We start from the raw sequence: 23,359 nt of genomic DNA, 5'->3' as shown, positions 1-23,359 counted from the left end.
AGCAGAGCTGATACCAACATCAACAACGGGTATCACGAGGCAGCAGCATGATGTGACACGACGATGCAACGGTGTGCGAAAGTAGACCACCTGCCGCCATCTCGCGAGCGGTGCCGGGTCAGCGGAGCAGACGCGAAATATGCAGTAACCAGCGAGTCCTCGTATCGAGCAAAGTGATCGTGCGAACGTTAAGAGAAAAGAGGTTAACTTACGGCCAAGAGCATCGCAAAGTAAAGTAAAGTTACGAATGCAGTTGAGTGTGTCCAAGAGAAATATTAAGTTTACTACAGTGTGCTCGCCGTGCAATCGCGCGATAAAAGAGTCGGCGTTGGACTTGATTTGCAAAGGCAAGAATCACGCCATTTCTCGCTTTCATCGCGACTCGTGTGGCATCGGCCATCTTGCGTCGGAGGAATCACGTATCGCATGTGTGCTCCGCGCGGAGCATCAAGACTCGCATGCATGTATTAGTGTGCATCGCTGTATACGTGTGCGTGTTGAACGGTACCACGGCGCACATGTGGTGAGTATTGATGAAGCTAGCGATCGCGTAGTAGACGTAATACTCGAGTGCGGCGTTAAGCCTCGGTCACGATAGCGTTCGCGGGGCAGTGGAACGAGCGGAGCTAATTGATTGCTGCCGAGAGCATACCACGGGCCCTACGCCGCCAAAATTGACTGATTCTTTTCTGAATAAATTGAATAGTAGTAATTGGCATCAAAACTCATTGTCATTGTTATTTGTCGGATCTTGGACTCAGAGTTGAACCCGAACCCGTTCTTTCAGGTAGCGACATCTGACGATAAGTTGGTAACGCAAGTCAGTGCTCGCAACTCAATTGACGACGGCCCAGACCCCCTTTGTATGAGGTAAGACAAAAGTGCTCGAGCTTTCCCCGTAAATAAAATTGACGACAAAGGAACGAGCGTGGGCAGTTGTCTCGCCCAATTCCGCCCCGTCGTAGATAATAATCGCAATGACTAAAATATTTCCGGTAAAATCAGTAATGCCAACAGATTTTAGACATTTTTTAGTGAAGTATTACATGGAAAATCATAAATAAATAATTAATCGTAAATTCACCATCAAAGTCAAGTATACTTTTTATTGTTATAACTATGTAACTGCTACGTTGCATAGCAATCATTACTTTAAGATTAAATTAATAGATTATTATTTTGTGACAAGTTAATAACAATTACATAGAATATTGTTTTTTTTGCACAAGACAATTATTGTGTTCCACAACTTTTTACAACTTAATTTTCAGAAGCCTTTTCCTCCAGAAGCTGATTGGTTATGTTCTATAGTTTGTAAGGACAACATTTGTGAGGTAGGCAAGTGAGATAATAAAAACAAAAAGATAAAAAACTCCCCAATGAAAGCTATGGACTATTCTTTATAAAGAGCTAAAAAGTAATTTAACCAGTTACGACGGTTATTCCGCCAATCAAATTGAGAATGGATGGGAACAAGTGATTGAAAAAGTTAATATCTTTGCCAAAAATGTAAAAAAGTTTTTTAAACAATATTAAAACAAATTTTAAAAACCAAAGCAGAATTATTGCAACAAAAAATCAACATGTTTCTAATTGAGAAATATTTATTTCATCTTAGGTAATATACTACTTAATACTTTCTTTTGTCAAAATTATCGAAATTGAGCGGTCTATAGTATAGACTCTATACGCGTTGGTGATTGACACATATCTCGCACACATGCTGAACTTCATAACGCTCGATTCCTGATTTTTGAAAATCCGTCACTATTAAAAGTGTAATAATTTTTTTTTTAATTGTTTCATACCCGATGCTATTTGCTGCTCTCCACAATCTTTCTGCAATCATGAAAATAATGTTTACGCAACAAGTATATTAACACTATTAAGTTACAATTTCAATAATGCTGAGCGGCCTGCTATGCTTCTATTTTACTATCCACGTGTGTCACCAAAGTTTTGTAGCAAGATGTGGGTGCTGGGTGTGTTACAAGATGGGCTAATTGAGGGGTTTTCTTTCATCAAGATTTTAAATGGGGGCACTATGGCCAAAAACTTGAAATAAGCTTTGAAATTAATCACTTCCTATGCAAGGTCTCTACAGAAAGTTCTTACAATAAGTCAAAAAATATGCATGCAGCTTTTTCAGAATTTTCGAAACATTTTTCGGATTTTTTTATTTAAAGATAATTTTTAAGAGATTTATTGTTTCTATTTCATGTTGATATTTGATTTAGAACCAAAAGTAGATGAAAGTTTTTTTCTTACCTTGGTTAACTTGAGTTGTTACAAACCGTTCAATGAGCGTATCAGTGCTTTCTATATAAAGATTCAATGCATACTTCAAGCTCTGAAGTTCAGGTGATTTTTCCAAAAAGTTCTTTTTTAATCCACTTCCATTAGCATGAAAATAAGACTTGATAGTATCTAAAGCGGCTTCAAGAATAGCGCATTGTTTAGGGGATAGATTTTTTTCAACCCCTCCATCCTAAAACAATAAGGTAAATTAAAACTTGAATTGTGATTTAGTTAAAATTTTTCTGTTGCAAGAATTATTTGAAAAAATTTTTTAAAATAGAGTTTATCGAGAAAGAAGTAAATAACTTTAATACAATTCTGTGAAACTTCAAAAAATAATTTTCAATTGATGTATTTATCCCATTATCGATTTCGTATTTCACAGTTTTATTTCCTCATACAGAAAGCTCTGTGATAGTTCCAGCTGCTGGATCCGGTCCAGCTATATTAATTGTTATATTAATATTAATAGCTTTTCACTTCCAATTTCAATTTATTATTTTCTTACTTACTAATAATATGCTCGATTCAAGCATTTAGCAATTTGATCTGAGTGTTTTTCATTGGCCACCCAACCAATCCCCCTCTTGCAATACCTCGAGCAACTCCCCAATTAGTTGCTCTGACTTGTTACATGCAATACGTTGTACGTAAGTCGTCAACAAGATTGTAAACTCGATCGAATTTACAACAAATGTCCGGATGTATTGCAACGTAACTTCCCTCTCTGAGAGTACTCGCGAGTGCTTGTGTGGCGCCACATGGCCGACAGTCTCACTTCTCACACGAGATACGAGCGCGTGCTCTATGAATTTAAATCCATGCCTTACCTTGTGTAGCAACGCATTGAGGTGCTATAATATTATTCTCTTTGCTGTTTTTTGAGTGAATGAGGGCATCAAGATCTTCCTATGTGAATGTAAATTTAACAGGGTACTGGGATCGAGTCTCTGGACAAATTAGTGTAGATTTTCTTTCTTTTATTTGTAAATGTAATTAAATTTTCTCTATTTATTAAAGTATTTGAAGGAATCTATTATTAGGAAATCAACCGCGTCAAAGTAAATAAGTTTATACAAGAATTGTTAAGTTAGCCGACCAATGCATGACAATCAACATAAAAATACATAACAAAGAAATGGTCTGCAGTGTTTCGACGTCAGTTCTGCTGCTTGTTTTTCTGCTGGTACTGCTGCTTGAACTGTTGTTGAAGATAATGTTCTTTAATAGCTGGGCCGAAAAGTGTCCCCTGTGGCCCGAGTATCGTACTACATTTCATAGCACTGTGCTAATTTCACAGTTATGCCAATTAGTACTTAAATATATGGCCGATTCTCTGTGAACGGCGAAAAAAATTTTTTTTTGCAAAAATAAGAAAAACTTATATTATAATAATTTACAGGAATTCACCTGTCGATCCGTTTAGGCAATAAGGTAGAATAAAAAACAAAGATGTTGGTATCAAGCTAGCACAAGCTAAGTTAGTCAATTTTATTCTCGTGTATGAGCGACTTTTCGTCGAGAATTTTCCCGACCTTATCTGGCTACAGACACAATTAAAACATACAAGAGTCACTATAAATTAATGAATATAAATTTACATTTTAATGTACAAAGACTATACAGACCTAGTCACGAGGACGGTGAGTATAAAACTGAGCAAATCGTTCAAAAACATAATACATGTAACAAGCATAAACATAAGAGACAAGACAGTTAACGGCAATATTTTATCAAATTTTTATAAACACACTTGAGTTTGGCGGTATCTTCAATTTTATTGATTGAGTATTTGTATTTCTTAATAAATAACATTTCAGCAATCAACCGGTTATGACGATTGCTTTCAGAATGAATAATTTGCACATTGTCAAAGTCAAACTCATGGTCATGACGAGATGTATGTACATTCTTTACAGAGTCAGGGTCTTTCTTATTTTTATGCTCATGAATACGTTTTTTTAACGCTCTTTTTCTCTCACCTATATATGTCTCATAACAGGACTCACAATCGAACTTGTTATACTGAATTAACCCTATCAAATTTGTCCGTTCTATCTTTACCCAAAGATATGATATCGTTAATCTTGTTGCTGATGGATGTGACAATCTTGACGCGATATTTATTTAAGGGGGGAAAGGTACCTTAAACCTACATTTGTAAAAAATTTATTAAAAATGAAGAAAAAAAATTTTTTTGGAATAAACAGAGTAAACTCTATTTTTTTCACTCTTTTTCAAAAGTTTTTTACTCTGGTAAATGTAAATTGAGGTCCCAGTCACCATAGAACCCTGCTCGATGAAGCAAGCCCACAGATCTGACAGGGACCCCTGTGCCGTAGGTTCCAGCTAGAACCGATGGTTCAATCATGGTCCTTGGGGTCTCATTTTAATCATTAGATGTGTGGTTACAAACGCAAGCACTTTCAGATTTTTTAATTAGTTATACACAATTTGCCAGCCACATATACACATTTATTCATTAATATATATGATAAAATGACAGATTATGCTACATCATAGCCTGAAAAAAGTGCTCATTTGTCCCAATACCTTTGAAAGTGCTTGCGTTTGTAGCCATTCTCATGTAGAACAATCCCTAAAAATTTCAGCTCATTTGCTCTAACGGTTCACATGGAAAGTTACGGCAACAAAGCAATTTTGAGATGAAACGTAACTGCCCAAGAGTTAAAAAAAACAAAAATACACCAGTTTATGTCATAATGATACTCTCATGTCACTGAGACTACTTTAAACTTTTTGGACAATAAAAAACAGTTATTTAACTTGAATTTTCAACATATTAGACCCACAAGGACAATGTTCAATTATCCCAGAGAGATACATAAAGCCATATTTATAAGTTGTACTAAAATGTTAGTATACGCTAACATGGGTTTTATGTGGAAACTGGTAACTAAGTTGACTATGTCCAAATCAACTTTTCACACGAATTTACACAATTTCACATAAGAACTTGAACTCAGTCCTCTACTTATTCACTCACATTTGTAAAACATTGGATCTATAGTTGGAAAAAAAATCACTCAAAATTGATCAATTATCACTAATCTTGTTCATCACATTCAACAATATACATGAATAATGTCATAGACGAGCTCATTAACTCCAATCACCTCACACCAATATATACCGACGGCAGCAAGATCACCGGCGCTCCGTGCGTAGGCTGCGCTTTTCTCTGCCCCGCAGACGATCACCACTGTACTAGAAGTCTGAGCCCGCTCGCGTCAATATTCTCCGCGGAGTGTTACGCAATAAGAGATGCTCTGGATTACATAATCGAAGGTAACGACAACAGGAGCTACGTCATCTTGAGTGACTCTCTCAGCGTACTCTCAAGTTTTGAATCTCACCGGCTCAACGTCAAGACAAACCACGTGATTTTCGAAATCTTGGAAAAACATCTCTCCCTGCTACAAAGAAACTGCTCTGTGCGCTTCGCGTGGATTCCCTCGCACATCGGCATTCAGGGCAACGAATCGGTGGATGCACTGGCTAGAGCAGCTACCTGCTCCGACTCGGCTGATCTCCCGCCGGTGGCCTTCTCGGACCTCGCGGAGTTGTTTAGGCGCGACTGCCGCGCCAGCTCGACCTCCGATTGCGAGAACGACAGACGATCGAAGGGCAAAACGTACTTCGAGCTATACCACCATCGCAACTCCGCTTCGCCGTGGTACTCCAATAGAGGATTGACCCGTGCCTTCATCGTCACTATTAACCGTATGCGTAGCAATCACCATAGCCTCGCCGAGTCCCTCCATCGCAAAAACATCATCTCCAACCCCGGGTGTGCTTGCGGCTTCCCGGAGGAAAGCTTAAACCATATTCTATGGAGATGCGAGGACTACAATCAGCCGAGAAGCATCTTGATAAAAGACCTTTCAGCCGAGCTGTCCCCTGTAACTTCGTTACAATGTATATAAATTTGGCTTTCGATAAGGCGTCACCGACGCACTGTGTACCTTTTTGCGAATTTTTTTGACAAAATCGGATTTCCATCAATAGAAAATAGTGTGACGTCCAGCACCGCCACTGATATCATATGTTTTTTTCCGCCTATAATCATGATCGAACGATAATCGCTCCATTACCTCCATTAGAAAAATATCAATCCTAGATCATAGCGTTCCTAAGTTACATTTTAACAAATCATTTTAAGTCTCATTTTAACAAATGATTAATTATTTTTATATGATTTCTAAATATTGTAACTCACTATGTTTAATTACTATGTTCAATTAATTTAATTTTTATTATAACTCAATGATGACAATTAAATAGAAAATGACTCCATAGATGTATAACTGCACGTGGCTGTATCAACGACTCAAAATTGTTATGACTTGTCCTTACGTCTCAGAGGTATGGTAGCCCTGAAAAGGACTGAATGGTTTCTTCGATTTACGGGCCGCTGTGTCCTTGACGAGTTTTGAACTGTTGCTGGAGTTTAACTGCTCGCCTTATGTTTCGCCGTCGGTCGGATGGAGCCTTCGACCACTTGCCTCGTTTGGGGCTCTGTTTGGCGACGACGACGGGCTCTGGAACCGGAGGTGGAGGATTTGCTGGCTTCTCTCGAAAGCGCTCGCCGAAGAGTCGCCGCGGAGAGAGAGATGCTTTCCTCGCTGGTGTCGATGCTCGTGGCCTTGTCGGTCGGCGGACGGGAAATTCTACCGGTGCTTCAATCCGTACTTTGATCGGTTTGAGGAGTTGAGGCGGGACCGGTGGATGCTCCCTAAGGTACGGTGAGAGAGAGCGAGCTCGGCCGGGCAACTTGAGCGGCTGTCTCTTTCCCGGCGACTCAAATTGCGGAAGACGAGCCTCGGGCAAACAGAGAGTTGGGCGAGTTTGTTGTCGAATGCAGGCGGGATTGTCCGGGAGTCTGGTATGCGGCAAGACTGTATTCCGCAGCGGCACGACGACAATGGAAGCAAGCTGGTGTTCTCTGGCGAAACGGGAGTAACGTGGCTCTTCCTCGTCGCTGCTAGTGCTGAGAGGAATGAATCGAGCAGCGGCGTCGCGGAGAGACATGCTGTCGGCTTTGCGATCGCAAAAGAAGTGCCGGCCGGGCGGCCCTGCCGCATGCTATATCCATTTCGGATAGTGCTTCTGTGTGGTAGTGGGGGGAGGTTTCGAAAGGCGAAAAAACTCTCGCCCGGTGGTGAATTGGCCGAATTCGAGAGTGGCCCTGAAAAGGGTGGCCGAGTCTCGTTTGGCTCCACTTCTCAGATGAGAAGTTGAGTTGATTCGCGAAGAATCTATCAGCCAAGTAGCAAACTACTTGGCTGATTTCAGCGTTCGAGAATCTATCAGCCAAGTAGCAAACTACTTGGCTGATTTCAGCGTTCGAGAATCTATCAGCCAAGTAGCAAACTACTTGGCTGATTTTAGCGTTCGAGAGTCTATCAGCCAAGTAGCAAACCACTTGGCTGATTTCAGCGTTCGAAGTTTTTAGTCTTAAAGACTGGTCCGATCTTGCCTGGCCAAGCCAGCCAGGAAGTTGATCAGATTTTAGAGGTGGTCCTGAGAAGGTCCGTCCTGATCGAATTTCTTAACGTCTCGTGGAGACTTATAGAAATTCAATCGGTTCGATCGTAGCCCTGAAAAGAGCAACTTTACGTTGTTGTGACAAGTCCGAAGGGACTTGTGATGTTTTGCAACGAAGAAAAATGAGAGTCCTGAAAAGGACAGTTTGTTGTTTGTTGTAGAGGCCTCGTCGAGATCTGGAAGGTAGCGGCATAGAGAAGTCGATCCCAGTTTGTCGTCGTTCCGATGGTCGTCCTTGAGCGGGTAGGTGCAGGAAAGACAAGTCAAAGATTTAAGTTTTAAAAGAAGTAATCTTTATTCGTCAACGTCCCTAGCCGAGTGACCCTCTGGGAAGGCAGTAGCTCCTTGGATTGCCAAGGGGCTTGCTGCCGATGCGTCGCGGTCGAGAGCTCGACCGCAAGTGAGCTCCGCCGGCCGGGCGCGCTGTACTTATGCCAGCGCGCAGCGGCGGCGCGCCATTGGCCGGCGGAACTGGGGTGGGGAGCGCACGCAGCGGTCTTGTCGTCGGGAAATGGAAGAAAGGCGCCGATCCGAACTCGGCGAGCAAAGCGCTCGAGGAGTGCGGAAGCGACGCCGATCCGACTGTGATGTCGCAGAAATGGCGCGGATCCGACTTAAGGTCGGATCGCGTATATCAAAATGATTATTTACAAACACAATATTACATTAAGTTTAAGCTGAGTGCAAGAATATCAAATAATAGCAGTTACCACTATACCACCGATATCAAACTCGAGTAATCCATCATATTAATTAAATAATAATGAAATCACTAGCACTTCACGAACAAATACTGAGTCATCGTAAATATGCTTTGTTTGGTATCGTTTCACTTGTCTCAACTCACTGATTTTAAATAATTCACTGTATCACACTTTTATCAACAAATATGCCTTATATTTTATAATAAAGATTTGGCCCGTTGAACTTGGAAAGATCGAGAATCAGAGGACGGTTGGTTTGTTCAGTCCACTCGCGAGTTTTACGTTACGGGTTAAATCACATTCCAGCACGTACTTAGCACATCTGAGACAATATAGATCCTGAGAGTATAAAAAGCCGATGAACAAGCCAACCAGCCTCGCATTCTCCTTTGAATCTCCAGTTGTAAAACACAGCTCACGGAGCAGTTATAAAACATAACGAGTAAGTTCAAAATTCACTTTTTCCTTCGTCTTTCCTCTCCGACGCTACAAGCCCATGAACAACTCATGGCAAAGAACTTGAAACAAGCTCGCCTCTTACTCTCTCAAAACCCTCCAGCTGTATAATACGGCCCACGGAGACGTTATATAACATAACGTATGTGTTTTGAATTCTTTCTTCTACTCTGCGAGCCCGTGAATAACTCACGGCAAAAAGAACTTAAAACAAGTTCGACAGTTTCGCTTTAAAACAAAGTGAAACTAGCGCTAAAATAGCGGATACCCGTCAAACACGTGTGTTTGACATGTATACAGGTGTCTTCATAACACCGGAGAGCCGTGACTCGTTGCCTGTTGTGTACGGCGGCTGCTACAACAGCAGACGTATACTCAATAACGGGACTTACAATATAAGCCCGCGTCAAAAGTGTTTTTTCGTTCCACCCTAGTGCACATTCACTTCGTACACCCTGAGATTTTCCTTCAGCCACAGGTCTTCGGACCCGGGCAAACGCTAGACAGTAGGAGGGGTGTAGTAAAAGTCTCTCTTGCGCACGGGCTATGCTTTTTGCAGGCCTTCTCGGGAAGGAGAAATAGAGAGAATAAAAGCAATCGATTTACTTGTTTTTTTTTCATATTTGATAAATATAATTCTAATTATAACTACATATTAAATTATGAGTTACGTGAGTACTACTTACCATGACACCACTCAGAGCATTTTTTACATCTGGTTTACCGGCCATGTGATTTTTGAATATTCGTGACATATCCTCGATTTTGGCATTGGCTGCCAAATTCTTGGCATTGTCAGTTAAGCTTTTAAACATCATCTAAAACAGAAATTATGCATGAATAAATTGAGCTTCTTGAAATAATTTAAAAAAAAGTTTTTATTTCTATGTATTCATTTATACTCAAGAAAAAAAAACAAGGTTTCAAGCTTGTCTGTCATTATGCTCTTCGCAATTAATCATTTAAGGCATAGCGATGAAATGAAATATACTTTTTCGGAACATCAATGGTAGCAATCATAGTTGATATGGTTGTACCCTTAGATTGCTTTCGATCGATTGATAGATAGATAGAGAGAAATAATTTATTTTTGGCTAAGAGCGATTTGGATGGTACAAAGTATACATGAGAAAAAATAGTGATTAAATTATAATAACAAGAACAATAATTAGTTCAACAAATGGTAAAACGATAAAAAGAAAAATAATATTATAATAAGAATAATAAGATGAAATACTTCAGTGAAGTATTGGGATCCGAAGCAGCGCTCGTTTTCGTCCAAGATGCAGACGTACGCACTGCACTTAACGTAGGCTCTTATGGGAGTCAAGTGATAAATAAATATTTAAATTAAATGAACAATTTGTTTAGGTATCTGATGTGGTCAAAATCATCCTTCAAATATCATTCAAATATCTTCTTGTGAAAAAATTTTTGTTAAAAAACTTCTGTCCGTTCACCTGCAATTAAATAATAAGGTCATTTTGACCCTATATCTGACGTTAATTCGGCTGCTACAGCTCTCTTTAACCTCACTTTAGACAACTGCAGTAGCCGAATTAACATCAGATATAGGGTCAAAATGACTTAATTATTTAATTGCAGGTGAACGGACTGAAGATTTTAAACAAAAATTTTTTCACGAGAAGATATTTGAATAAGGATGATCTTGACCACATCAGATACCTAAAAAAATCGTTCATTTAATTTAAATATTTATTGATCACTTGACTCCCACAAGAGCCTACATTGAGTGCCGAGCGTACGCCGCCATCTTGGATGAAAACGAGTCCTGCTTCGGATCCCTTGGATTCGGATTGCTTGGCGCAGATACATCTCACGTAAGACTTTCGCGAAACCAGGACTTCGAAAGAGAATTTCCATCTCACAAGGCAGATCTTTCCATAGGTTGGTGACGTGTATGAAAAAGCCATTCTGTAGACAACTGGCAAGGAGACCACCCCAGCTCCGGGTCATGGATTTATTCCAAAATTGTTTTTGCGTCTCCTGGTACCCAACACTGAAGCTCTCTGTGCTTAGTTTGATTTCATAGGCCTTAGGGTCCATTTTTCAGAGGATTTTCCACATTATAAAAAAATCTTTGTTAATTTCTATATCGATATAGAAGTACTTAAACGAAAAAGAGACGACGAACTTAGACGAGCAAATCCATGTCCCGGAGCTGGGGTGGTCTCCTCGTGAGTCGAACAAAAGGAATTTCAGTACAGAGATGCGCAGAAGAAGTCGGTGCTCATTAAGCTTTTGAATGGGCAAAGTAAGATGAAAATATATATGTTCAAATCTGCGCATGCCCGTTGTAAATTGCGCATGACCGTTGAGCGGTCGTTGGCTCAGTGGTTAGCGTGCTAGCCTCGGAGACAATAGACCGCTCGAGGAGCCTTGGGTTCAAATCCTGGCGAGGGAAATCAGATTTCTCCGATTGCCGTTAGGCAGGATGAGAGCCCATGTGCTCCGCCTGTCTCGGGCGGGTTTTTCCCTGGAGGAGGAGGAGGAGGGTGTAGTGCATATGCACTACGTATACCCCCAGGATTCCCCTGCCCCACAGGTCTTCGGACCTGGGCAAATGCGAGACAGTAGGGAGGGGGGTAGTTAAACTCTTCCTGCGCACGGGCCCACTGCAGGCCCTTCTAAGAAGAAGGTGTCTTGTAAAGAGAAAGAAATAGAAAAAAAAAATCGTACCGACGGACCACCCATTAGTCCAGCTTTATAATACAAGTAAGGAAAAACCAGCGATGGCAAGACCATGAATCTGGTGAAGCAAGGCAAGAAATCTACCATCCTTCGAAAACGCGCCAGGGCGGTGAATCTCTTCACGGAGGCGCAATTAGTGTTTTCTTGACACGAAAGGGTTCGTCCAGAACATAGCCCAGAAACTTACTGTTTTTCTCCGAATTCAAGGCATCGTCACGCAGCTGCACGGGCAGGAAAGCAGCTGGACGCATCCTCCTTGTGTAACGCTGACAGCCAAACCAAATCGAGTTATGACCAGGCCGTTCTCCTCTGCTTAAGCGGCCACTCGTGTGAAGTCGTCGTTCATCCTGCTGACTATCAGATCTGGACGTTTGGCTAAACCGTGGCAGACAATCGTGAAGTCATCGGTGTAAAGATAGTATTTGCTATGTAAACATCGACCAATGAGAAGTAATAGTTACAATCGGTTTCTGAGAAATTTAATTTTTTTTCGATTTTGTATGCATATTATTTTCTTATATCATATTCAAATTCTTTATTGTTGTATAAGAATTCATTGATATTGTCTTAGACGCTTAATATTTTTGCATTTAATTTTATTAATCCTTTTGTATTTCCCCAACTGCCGATCATTTTTATTGAACAGTTAAAGTTGCATAAATTCTTTATTTTTACTAACGTAGAGTTTATTAGTGTTATATTTGAACCAGGATCATTAACGCCTTTACATTCAAACGTTTCGTTTAATATCACCTTAATATCAATCAGCGGAAAAAAATCTAGTTTTTGAGTCTTCTGTGTTTTCGATTTCTATTAAGGGGACCAACCTGTGTTAAAAGCTTAGATTCAAAAAATAGCTATATAAATCGAAATAGTGGATATTTTTTTTTTGTGATAGTAAAATATGTTCATTAGACACCAGATTGACAAAAAAACTTCTACCCAAGCTCTGAAATGCCAACTACGCCTATTTTTTCATAATACTAAATATTATAATTGGATTTATTTGCCACGTGATTCTGACGTGAGCTCTTCATCAAAGTTGATCTATGGAGTCTCAAAATTTGCAGAAAAGTACCCTCATCCACTTAAGCGGAACAGAATTTGAAAAAAAAGTTTGTTTCTCTTCCAAGAGCTTAAATATGGCATTTGGTGTTGATAAAATACGAATTTTCTTAAAAATTGTCACATTTTGACGTATATATAAAGTTGTACGCAATTTTTCAAAATTCTGCTCCACTTACGTGGATGCGGGTACTTTTCTGAAGATTTTGAGACCCCATAGATCAATATTGATGAAAAACTCTTTTCAAGATCATGCGGAAAGTGATTTATAACACAACATTTCGTCTTATGAAAAAAGTGATGTAATTGGTATTTCAGAGCTTGGGTAGAGGTCTTTTTTGGTCAATCAGGTGTCTAATGAACATATTTTATGATCACATAAAAAAAATTTCCAGTATTTCGATTTACATAGCTATTTTTAGCTGAAGCTGAATTTAAGCTTTTAACACGGCTCGGCCCTTTAAGGTATTCATTCTATTATTTTTATTTCCACTGGATCAGCAGCACTCCTCAGGATGATATCTGTTGCCTCTGCTTTCGCACATTTTACATGGCTGTTTTAGATTTGATTTTGATTCAGTTTTAACTATCATACATTTGTATTGATACACCTTATTTGTTTTTTTTAGGTCTCAAATTTTCTTATTTCACTGAATAATTCAATTGTTGTTGTGGCATCTTGTCTCTAAATTTCTGACGAATGGTGGCATTTTATTAGCAATTAGATCCACTATAGTCCTGTTGTACATCTCACTATTTAATTTCAGAAGTTCTTTCTTTAAGAGGACACACCGATGTTTATGCCTATAAATGCAAAAACATGAAAATTAAGGATTAATATTAAAATTTTGTGTTTCTGATGTTAAAATATGTTTTTACAGGTCCATTGACAACAAAAAATATGTCTATAGTTCCTTTACTTAGTAAAATTCTACCAGGATTCATATATATTGACTTGTGATCCTTTAGGTCTCAAAAATGTTTATAATTAAATTTTTTCACTTAAGTGTAACAGAATATCAAGAAAAGGCTTAGAAACTTTTTTTCATACTAAAGTGCAAAGAAAATGACAAAAATAGCTATTTTAATAACGCTCTTAATCGCTCATAATATTTGGAAATTAGTAAATTAAAAAAGTTACTAAATAAAAAATCTGCTACACTTAAGGAGAAAAGAATTTAATTACAAAACTTTGCATAAAAATCAGAATTTAATTACAAAACTTTGTAATAAAAAATCTGCTAGAGTTAAGTGGAAAAGAATTTAATTATTACAAAACTTTTGAGACCTAAAGGATCGCAATTGATTAAATATTACATTCAAAATCAACAGTCAAGGACTTAAAGATCACAAGTCAATATATATGGATCCTGGATGAATTTTAATAATCAAAGGAACTAAAGACATACTTTTTGTTGTAAACGACCTGTAATAACATATTTTAATATCAGAAACAAAAAATTTTAATATTAATCCTTAATTTTCATGTTTTTGCATTTATAGGCATAAACACAGGTGTGTCTTCTTAAGTAGTACTCTAAAATCAAGCCATTAAAGTATTTGTAATCAGTGCATAAGTGACAGAGACCAGACTTTATCCGCAAAAGATTTCAAAAAGGTTTCTTTCCATGTGCTCCATTCAGACTCTAAGGTGTGTTTAATTAGCATATGTGTTTAAGCAAATCTTTTATCGAATCATCTAAAAACAATCTAAGGGCTTCGATTTTCCCTATAAATGCTTAGTCCTTCACATTTATTTTCGTATATTTGTATTCATTGCGTTGGATTCATCTTTTTTCCTTCGAATTTCTAAAGAAAAAATTGTGGGACAATTTGTTTAAATTCAGGTTTTATTTTCTTCGCCGGATTCTTCTTTTTTTACACAACTTTTCAAGCAATTTTACTAAGGTTTCGTTTACCTGGTGTGCTGAGGTACTTCGTGTACCTTTCATTGAAAGAGAAATCTTTTCTAGCAAGTAGTCTTTCACAGCCATATTTCCGCTTTCATCTATACAGGGTGTCACAAAAGTATGAAAACCTCCTAAAAGCGGGTGCCAAAGTTAAAAAATGAAGTTATTACATGAGCTTAATTTGGGTTAAATCGGGGTTTTATTTGAGCCTTTGGAGCCCTTAAAATAACCTTGAAAAAAAAAAAACGAAATTCATGTTTCAACGTAAAATTGTCAGCTCTTTTCAAGTTTGCAATAAGAAATACAGGGTTGCATTTGAAAAATCGATTATTGGGTCGCTGTAACTTTGAGGTTATGTTCAAAGTTAAATCCAATTTCGCAATTGGCTTCCCCATCAAAAAATACGTCGAATATGAAGTTTTAGATTTTTTTCTCCGCATAAGCCCGCTTTTAGGAGGTTTCCATACTTTTGTGTCACCCTGTGCAATATAGATTGATGTATGTGTAGTAGTACACTTGTCGCTGCTAGGTGGCACAGAGCGAATATATAATTTACGTGGATGAATTTATGATGTATTTAAGTAAAATAGACTTAAAAAAGCTTGTACTTTTGGAAGCCTCGAGAAAGGTGAATAAATAAAAGTGAGTTTTTTAAAAAGGAATCTCGACTAGTTTCTTTCACCTCTTTTCCATTAAACATCACCTCCCAGGCGAGACCTCGGTCGTACAGAGCAGGCAGTTTTTCGTAGCGGAAGAAAGTACGACGAGGCCTCGACGAACCGTAGCAGACTTAGCGAGAAGCGTCGAGAGTCGACCCAAGCGTTCGACAACTGCAAGATTAACGATATTTTCAGGTGAGTTTACCCACACGTTTCTACATTGCCTTTGTAGTTTCAATGCATTACCAATTTTTTTAAACTCTGATAATTAAATAAGATCTGCACGTTGCTAAGTAAATTGATATTTTTCTGGCGTGACGAAACTTCTTCCATCTTCATCGGTTATGGATTTTATAACATTACAAACAACACAACAACAATAAGCTAGTCAGTTAATTATTACTTATGATAATAATATTGAAAAAATGAATAAATTCGGTCAACGAGAAAAAATCAAACAGTAATTATAGTCTACAAATTCAAAATTAACACATAATTGAGCGGTCGTTGGCTCAGTTGGTAGCGTGCTACCCTCTGAGACAATAGACTGCTCGAGGAGCCTTGGGTTCGAATCCTGGCGGGGAAATCGGATTTTTCTGATTGCCGTTCGGCGGGATAAGAACCCATGTGCTCCACCTGTCTCGGGGCGGGTTTTTCCCTGGAGGATGAGGAGGAGGGTGTAGTGCATATGCACTACGTATACCCCCAGGTTTCCCCTGCCCCACAGGTCTTCGGGCCTGGGCAAATGCGAGACAGTAGGGAGGGGGGTATTCAAAACTCTTCCTGCGCACGGGCTCCAAGCCTCCTGCAGGCCCTTCTAAGAAGAAGGTGTCTTCTAAAAGAAAGAGAGAGAAAAAAAAAAAAAATTAAACCTATTTTTTGGTCAAACTGACCACCTATGCTTTTAACAACAGTCATGCACATAAGTGGCAGACGATCAATTCACGCATCTTATGTTGAATTGGATATATTACGCCATTTTTCCTGTATTCTATTCTAGGGTATTCAGACCAATCAATGACCGAGTACCAGTGAATGACCATTTTGAAAATATCACATGAAAAACAATTAAAAATGTATTTATATGGACGTAAATCAATTCTTTAGTGAACGATGCATCTTGTTTTCTATGTTCGATCATAATTAAACAAGGAAAAACGATAATTATTGCACATCCAAAAGTGGTCATTTACTGGTCGAAAGCGGTCAATCACTAGTATAAGTACCCTATAAGACTTTTTTGAGATAAGTCAAATTTGTCTGACATTTTTAGGTTTTGATAAGACCTTCAAATCTTTTTTTTAAAAAGTATCCAACAACCTTTTTTAATAAATATACAGTTCTTTTACTGTAAAAGCGACCTTTTTGTTCATTCACATATACACGGCGTTCAAGTGGGTGTGGAAAAAAAATTTTATATCAGAAAAAGGTTGGTTTTCATGTGCACAGTAAGAAGCAATAGTTACGATAAGTTTCTGAGAAATTTTTTTTTCCGATTTTTCTTGCGTGTTAACCCACTGACTCACAAAGTGACGAAATTTTTTGTTTGCGATTTTTTACCATGTTTAGGGCCTTGAAAAGACTTTGCGCATACGTAATTTTATGTAACATTTAATGCCCTTTTAGAATCTGGGCTTAAATTTGAATTTCGACGTTTAGTTTAAAAGTTATTGTTGCTTGTCGAATAAAATTCTCAAAATTTATTTTTCGGACAAATTTTTAATTTTTTTTGTTTGGTTTAAAGAACCATAATTTTTCTGATCTGACATTTTGGACTGAGCTACGACACTTTGAATTTTACTCATTTTTCGCTTAGGTATGGCAAAAATAATTAACAGGCAGTGTATGTATCAGTAAGATTAGCAATCCATTTATCTTCGATATTATTATTCAATCTCTCTGATGTCATTTGTGGCTTACGTAACCGGTCAAGTTTTTTATTTAAACTTGAGGTCCTCCTTAGAAATTCATTATTGCAATGCCTCTTCGTCGAGTCATAAAATATATTTAGGATTTCTTTTTCAATTCGACTTGCGTTTAGATGGGCTCTTAACTTATGCAATCGTCTATACAAGATGTTGATATGCATACAAATGTCAACAAAAAATACGTAAAACCACTTATTCACAAATCTTCCAGTCATCTTATCCAACCAATATTTACACGTCACACTACGTAAACTCACACTTTAGCGGAATCTACTGTTAACAATCAAAATTTTTCTCGGGATAATCTTTAGTTTTTGCATTGTAAAAAAGTTTTTTTTTGCGTTTGCTCTTGCTAATTCTTTCCTTCGTTTTATTTATTTCTTCAGCATAATTACTAAAAATTCATCGGTTTAAATGTTTCTACGACCTCTCTAACTAAAATGGCAAGAGAAATAGCAGAGACAAAAAAACAATATTTTTTTGTCGTTAATTGTTAATAAAAATTTATAAATAAATTAATTGACCGAATAACAATGTATATAACGTTTAAGTGCTTGCATAGACCTTTCAAATGGTGCCTCCCAAATTTCGATCTGACTTTTTTTGACTGAGCTACAACACTTTGAATTTTACTCATTTTTCACTTAGATATGACAGAAGTAATTGACGGGTAGTGTATTTGTCACCGACAGTGAGAGAAGTAATTTCATTGGGACCGAAGTTTAATTTGAGTAACCAGTGGGACAATTTAACAGTCATTGACACTGTTAGAAATGTAGAGAGATGTCTTGAAAGCATCAATGTTTTGCAAGAAAAAACAGGTGATAATATAAAAAGTGCAATAATTTTTAACATTAAAGGATCGATGCACAGACAGAAGAACTCATGTTATTTTAACAGCAATGACGCTTTAAATAAAAAACATGATGCGATCAAGAAATTCGTGATGGTGAACGACAAAACGTTTTTTACTCGTGCCGAAAATTTCTCAAAACATTTTGCATAAGAATATTGCCTTCTACACCTGCTTCATTAAAAAGAATAATAGGACTAGCTTGAGGTGGTGCATTTTTGTGTGTGCGACACCGAGGTAACATCCAGCAGCCAAGCCTAGTCCGACTAGGTAAAAACAAGACAGAAAACCGCTGCCAATTTATTGGCAAGTAGCTTCCTCATACTTTTTCTTTAACTTCAAAATAATTTGGAAATATTAATATCATCTTTTCTAATTTTTTTCACAAAACACTTTCAATCATAAATTATTTCTGTTTGTGGAATCAATTGCCAATGATCTTCTATTCTTTGATATATAATTATTATCGAATTTTTTTCACGATGACCTAACAATTAAGGTAGTTCCCTCAAAAAAAAAATAGTTTTTGTACCAGCGGCCCGAAAGTGACTACTTCTCTGCCACTGTGCAAAGCGAGAAGAGCGATTTTCGGACCACTGTGTATGAATAATAGTATACAGGCCTACGCCGTGAAAAAAGAAAGCCCCAGAGCACGTGTTATCGGCCTCGGCTTCGCCTCGGACACTAATTACACGTACTCTGGAACTTTGATTATTTTCGCGGCCTATGTCAGTAATATACTATTGGCAATATTAATATCATTTTTTCTAATTTGTTCACAAAACAGTTTGAATCATAAAAGAAAAAAAAAATTTTCCCGAGAAAAAAAAATATTTTTAAAAATCGAAAAAAAAAATTTTTTGTTCGTTTATCACTAAATCAAATTTTCTGGCTTCATCCTTAATCCGTCCATAAACAAGGTTTTGACACATCATAAATTTTGGGTACGAAACAACACAAAACTAAGAAAAAGAAAAAAATCATAAAAACCAAATTTCAGTTTCAAAACGTAACTTTTCAAACTTACGGTGAATCTTTACGCTTTTTATCTTAAATCAAAGGTTAAAAGCTCTGCCTTAAAAAAAGTATTGCTTTTATTCAAAAAAATCAGTTTGTTTTAGAACAAATATGACAAAACTAAAAAAAACATGAAAAAAAAATTTTTTTCTCGAAAATCCCTCATAACTTTTTAAATACTTAACGCAGAACTAAAAATGATGTTTTGGCTTCTTCCTTACATCAAAACGAATAAAATGAGACATCTACAGTAACGATACGAACTACCGTCATCGAGATATCACTCTGCACAGACATACATACGTACATACACACACACACACACACACACACACACATACATACCAACATGTGTCAGAAATTCGGTCTAGTTTAAGAATATATATGTAAAGTCGAAAATCGGTCCGTCACAAAGCTTCCTCTATGAGGAAGCAAAAATGGGACAAGACAGGAGTCGTATATAAAATTGAATTTAAAAATGCCCAGCAGTATACATTGATGAAACTAAACGTCAACTTAGAGTCCTCTTTTGTTTCCCTTTCTGTGGAAATAACTTTAATGTTTTACTTAAAATATTAACACTGTTGTCATCTGAGAAGATGAACGTTAAATTAATATATTGATGTGGCCACGAAAACAACGCCATTTCACGGTACTAGCCGGAAAGAAAATTCCATTTCAAAATGTGCCACGAATGAAATTCCAATTCAGAAAGTACCACGAACAAAATTCCAATTCAGAAAATGCCACGAAAAAAATACCGATTCAGAAACATAATACTACCGTACCAAAAAATGGCCCGATAGTCGAGACCCATTCTTAGATCGAATTTTGTTCGCGGCATATTGCAAAATGGAATTTTGTTCGTGGCACTTTTTGATTATGGTATTGTTTTCGTGGCATTTATAAAATGGCATTTTTTTGTGGCACTTGGTCAAGGAATTATATTTGTAACCACCATCGGTATAAGACTAAAGTGAGGTTCACACACAAGACTTTATTTACAAATGTAGACTTGAAAATAAATACAAGAACTATCACAAACGATTACAAACTATTGCGTCAGAAGACCTTGATGACGACATTCTATCGAGTTGCTGAGAGGCACAAAATGCACCACCTTGAGTTTTACAATTCTTACAAATAATAACTCGTTGCACACAACGACTCGACTCGTCGCGGAGTATCAATTGTACGGTGCTCACAAGTAGAACACATGAGATGCGGGCCACCAAATGTCCTGAAAATTTTTTTCTGGTCTCCTGGTACCTAATAATGAAGCCCACTATGCTTAGGTTGATCCAATGAGCCTTAGGGCCCACTATAAAAATCATTTTCTTCTTATCATTACTTCATACAAGTCTTAAAATTGGTCAAAGAATACATTTGAATTTTTTCAGAATTTTCGAAACCAACTATCACTTATTTTCAAAAGTCTCTGAAATTCTTAAGAAAAATGTAAAAATGCATTAAATTTGGGCCTTTAAAAATAGGTGATAGCAGGTCTCGAAAATTCTGAAAAAATTCAAATTTATTCTTTGACTAATTCTAAGACTTGTACATTGTGCAATTTTCCGTTTAATATGTCCTATTACAAGTGAGAAAATCACAAAGATTTTCCAATAAACTAGAAAATGATTTTTAAAATGGGCCCTATGGCCCACTGGATCAAAATAAGCATAGGGGGATTTATTATAAGATACCAGGAGACCAGAAAAAAATTTTCAGGACATTTGGTGACCCGCATCTCATTTGGTCTCATTGTCAGTGATACTACTTAATGCTCTTTGTATAATGTATCTCGTATAAAGAATCAACCAGAATTTAACAGTACGATCGTTCGACACAGAAGTTCGCTCCACCGCGTGATTAATTGATCCTCCCGAACCTTTGCTCTGTTTAACGATATTTAATGATCAGTTCATAGCTTCACTCCACTCAATAATCTGCCGCGAGCCTAATTTTTACCCCGGTAATATACTCATCAATGCATGCATACTTCTTTTTTTTTTTTTTTTTTTTTATATTTATAGTGCTTGCGCCCGTTAGGGCATTGCACTTATCTTAATCTTAATATTAATTAAAAATTACAAAAAATCTTTACAGATGTGCAAATTATAGACAAGTATAACAAGTACAGACAAGTATAACAATAAAGTGTAACAATTCACTAAGCTAAGAAAAGGAAAAACGGTTGGTTCTTGTTATACTTTGATCCCACACTCATCAAAGAAGCTGCAAATGATCTGGCAGGCCCAGATGTTCGGCTGCGCCAGCAAGCTTTCCATGCATATTCTCAGAGGGAGCATAACAGTGTTTTTTCCGAGTTGCAAAATAGCGTACCGTTGGTCACTTGTTGACCCTCGAGTAATGCATGTGCCGTTCTATATACCTCTATTTAAGGCGAGTTCTTCGTGGAACTGGGGTCACTTGGTTACCTTAGTGGCTTACACGAGTCATCTCTCGGTGATAAGGGAGCATGCAAGCGCGCGTGCAACTATGTTTTTTCCCTCATATTCACCAAATTCGTCCACCACGGGTTTTATCTCGTACGCGTGTGATACGCTTTCTCTGTATGCACCTTGCACACATACGCGAGCTTATATATATATATATCTATTACTATATAGTAGAGAGGATGTGGTTCCCTTGCTCCCCAAAATTTCCACCTGCTCCCCCACAATTTTTTCAAAAATGTGAAATTCACGTGATTTTTACATGATTTGCGGTGTTTTTCCCCGTATAAATTATTACTGCTCCCCCACTGCTCCCCAAAAATTCCACTGCTCCCCACTGCTCCCCCACTGCTCCCCCACTGCTCCCCCACTGCTCCCCACTGCTCCTCCACTGCTCCTCCACTGCTCCTCCACCGTAAATCCACCGGATATGTGACAGGTATTTTTATAACAATAACTTATATCACGTATAAAAATACGAAGGTACTTTTATACATACGTACTTTACAATAAACAAAAAAAAAATTTCCAAGAAATCAAAAAAAAATCGTGTCGTGATACGATTAGTCCAGGAGCGGGCTACCTTCCCGTAAGACACTGTAAGTAAATGATTAGAATAAGGTGTTATCGATGGATTTTGACTCGCTGAACCCAAATTTGGTAATTAATGTTGGCTGCAAGTGGTACCATGTGGTTAAGAACCCATTTGTTTAAAAAAATTACTAAAATGGTCGAATATGGATTTTTAAACATCATATTCGTATTCTAAGAAAATTTTTAAGAAAAAGATGTCCCTTGTGATTTTTATCTAAAATGCATATTTATCGTTAGGTAATCCTTAGAAATCTTGAAAAAAAACTACAAGACTTTGCATAGAGATGTCCGAAGAATAATAAAAAGCGCTCACATCATCGAAAATATTGTTTTTCATGTTATTACACGCAATCGAATATCACGAAATTAGCGTTTTTCTCATTTTCATTGGCTTATAACTCGATAAATATGCATTTTAGAGAAAAATCACAAGGAACATTTTTCTCAAAAAATCTTTGGTAGAACACGAACATGATGTTTAAATAAAAAAAATAATGAATATTCGACCATTTTGGTAATTTAATTAAACAAATGGACTTTTGACAATATGGTACCACTCAGAGCTAAAATTAACCACCAAATTCGTGCGTCAAAATTGATCGATAACACCTTATTCTAACCATTCACCTACAGTTTTCTACGGGAAGGTAGCCCGCTCCCGGACTAGATAAATTTAGCCAAAAATGTATTTCCTACAGACTATTTTTTTTTAATTTTTCATCAATAAAATACTTGACCGTTTTATTACTAAAAATATCATTATTTTTTTTATTTAAGTGTTAAACTTAATTGGGGGGTTGGCGAGCGGAGCGAGCAGGGGGGCGGAGCCCTCCTAGTATATATATATATACGGCTTGCTCTAACGCGTAAGCGCATGTTAGCCGCTCACGCTCACACATTCATTCAAACGGTGGCTTGGCCTACGTTCGCCATTGTATGCCTGCCAGTCTCGTGTACATCTCGAGCTGTCCCGCTTTTCTCTCGCAAGTTTATGCGTTTGTCATTGCGTCATACGTGTTCACTTGCCAGTCTATATTGCACCATACTTAATTATTATTTTTATTTTTACAATACTTATTACTAGGTTATTCGTATATAATGGTTGGCATACAGAAGCATTAGAATTGCAAAAAAGGCAC

At 37.5% G+C, this 23,359-nt stretch overlaps 1 protein-coding gene across 1 annotated transcript in view; it reads right to left on the bottom strand.

Annotated features, from left to right (window-relative positions):
• Nucleotides 1-11,993, bottom strand: part of LOC111693922 (protein unc-13 homolog B-like) — a 30,802-nt gene extending 18,809 nt beyond the window's left edge. The window contains exons 1-3 of the mRNA XM_023460112.1: nt 11,926-11,993; nt 9,713-9,844; nt 2,269-2,488 (exon numbers count right to left, since the gene is read on the bottom strand). Coding sequence (XP_023315880.1) covers nt 2,269-2,488; nt 9,713-9,844 — 352 coding nt within the window. The 5' untranslated portion in view covers nt 11,926-11,993. The remainder of the gene's footprint in view (nt 1-2,268; nt 2,489-9,712; nt 9,845-11,925) is intronic.
• Between the last annotated feature and the right edge of the window lie 11,366 nt (nt 11,994-23,359).

The sequence above is a fragment of the Trichogramma pretiosum genome, unplaced genomic scaffold (genome assembly GCF_000599845.2).
Source record: "Trichogramma pretiosum strain Unisexual culture from Peru unplaced genomic scaffold, Tpre_2.0 scaffold138, whole genome shotgun sequence".
In the NCBI taxonomy this organism is placed as follows: Eukaryota; Metazoa; Arthropoda; class Insecta; order Hymenoptera; family Trichogrammatidae; genus Trichogramma; species Trichogramma pretiosum.
This window is presented reverse-complemented; position numbering and strand designations above follow the sequence as displayed.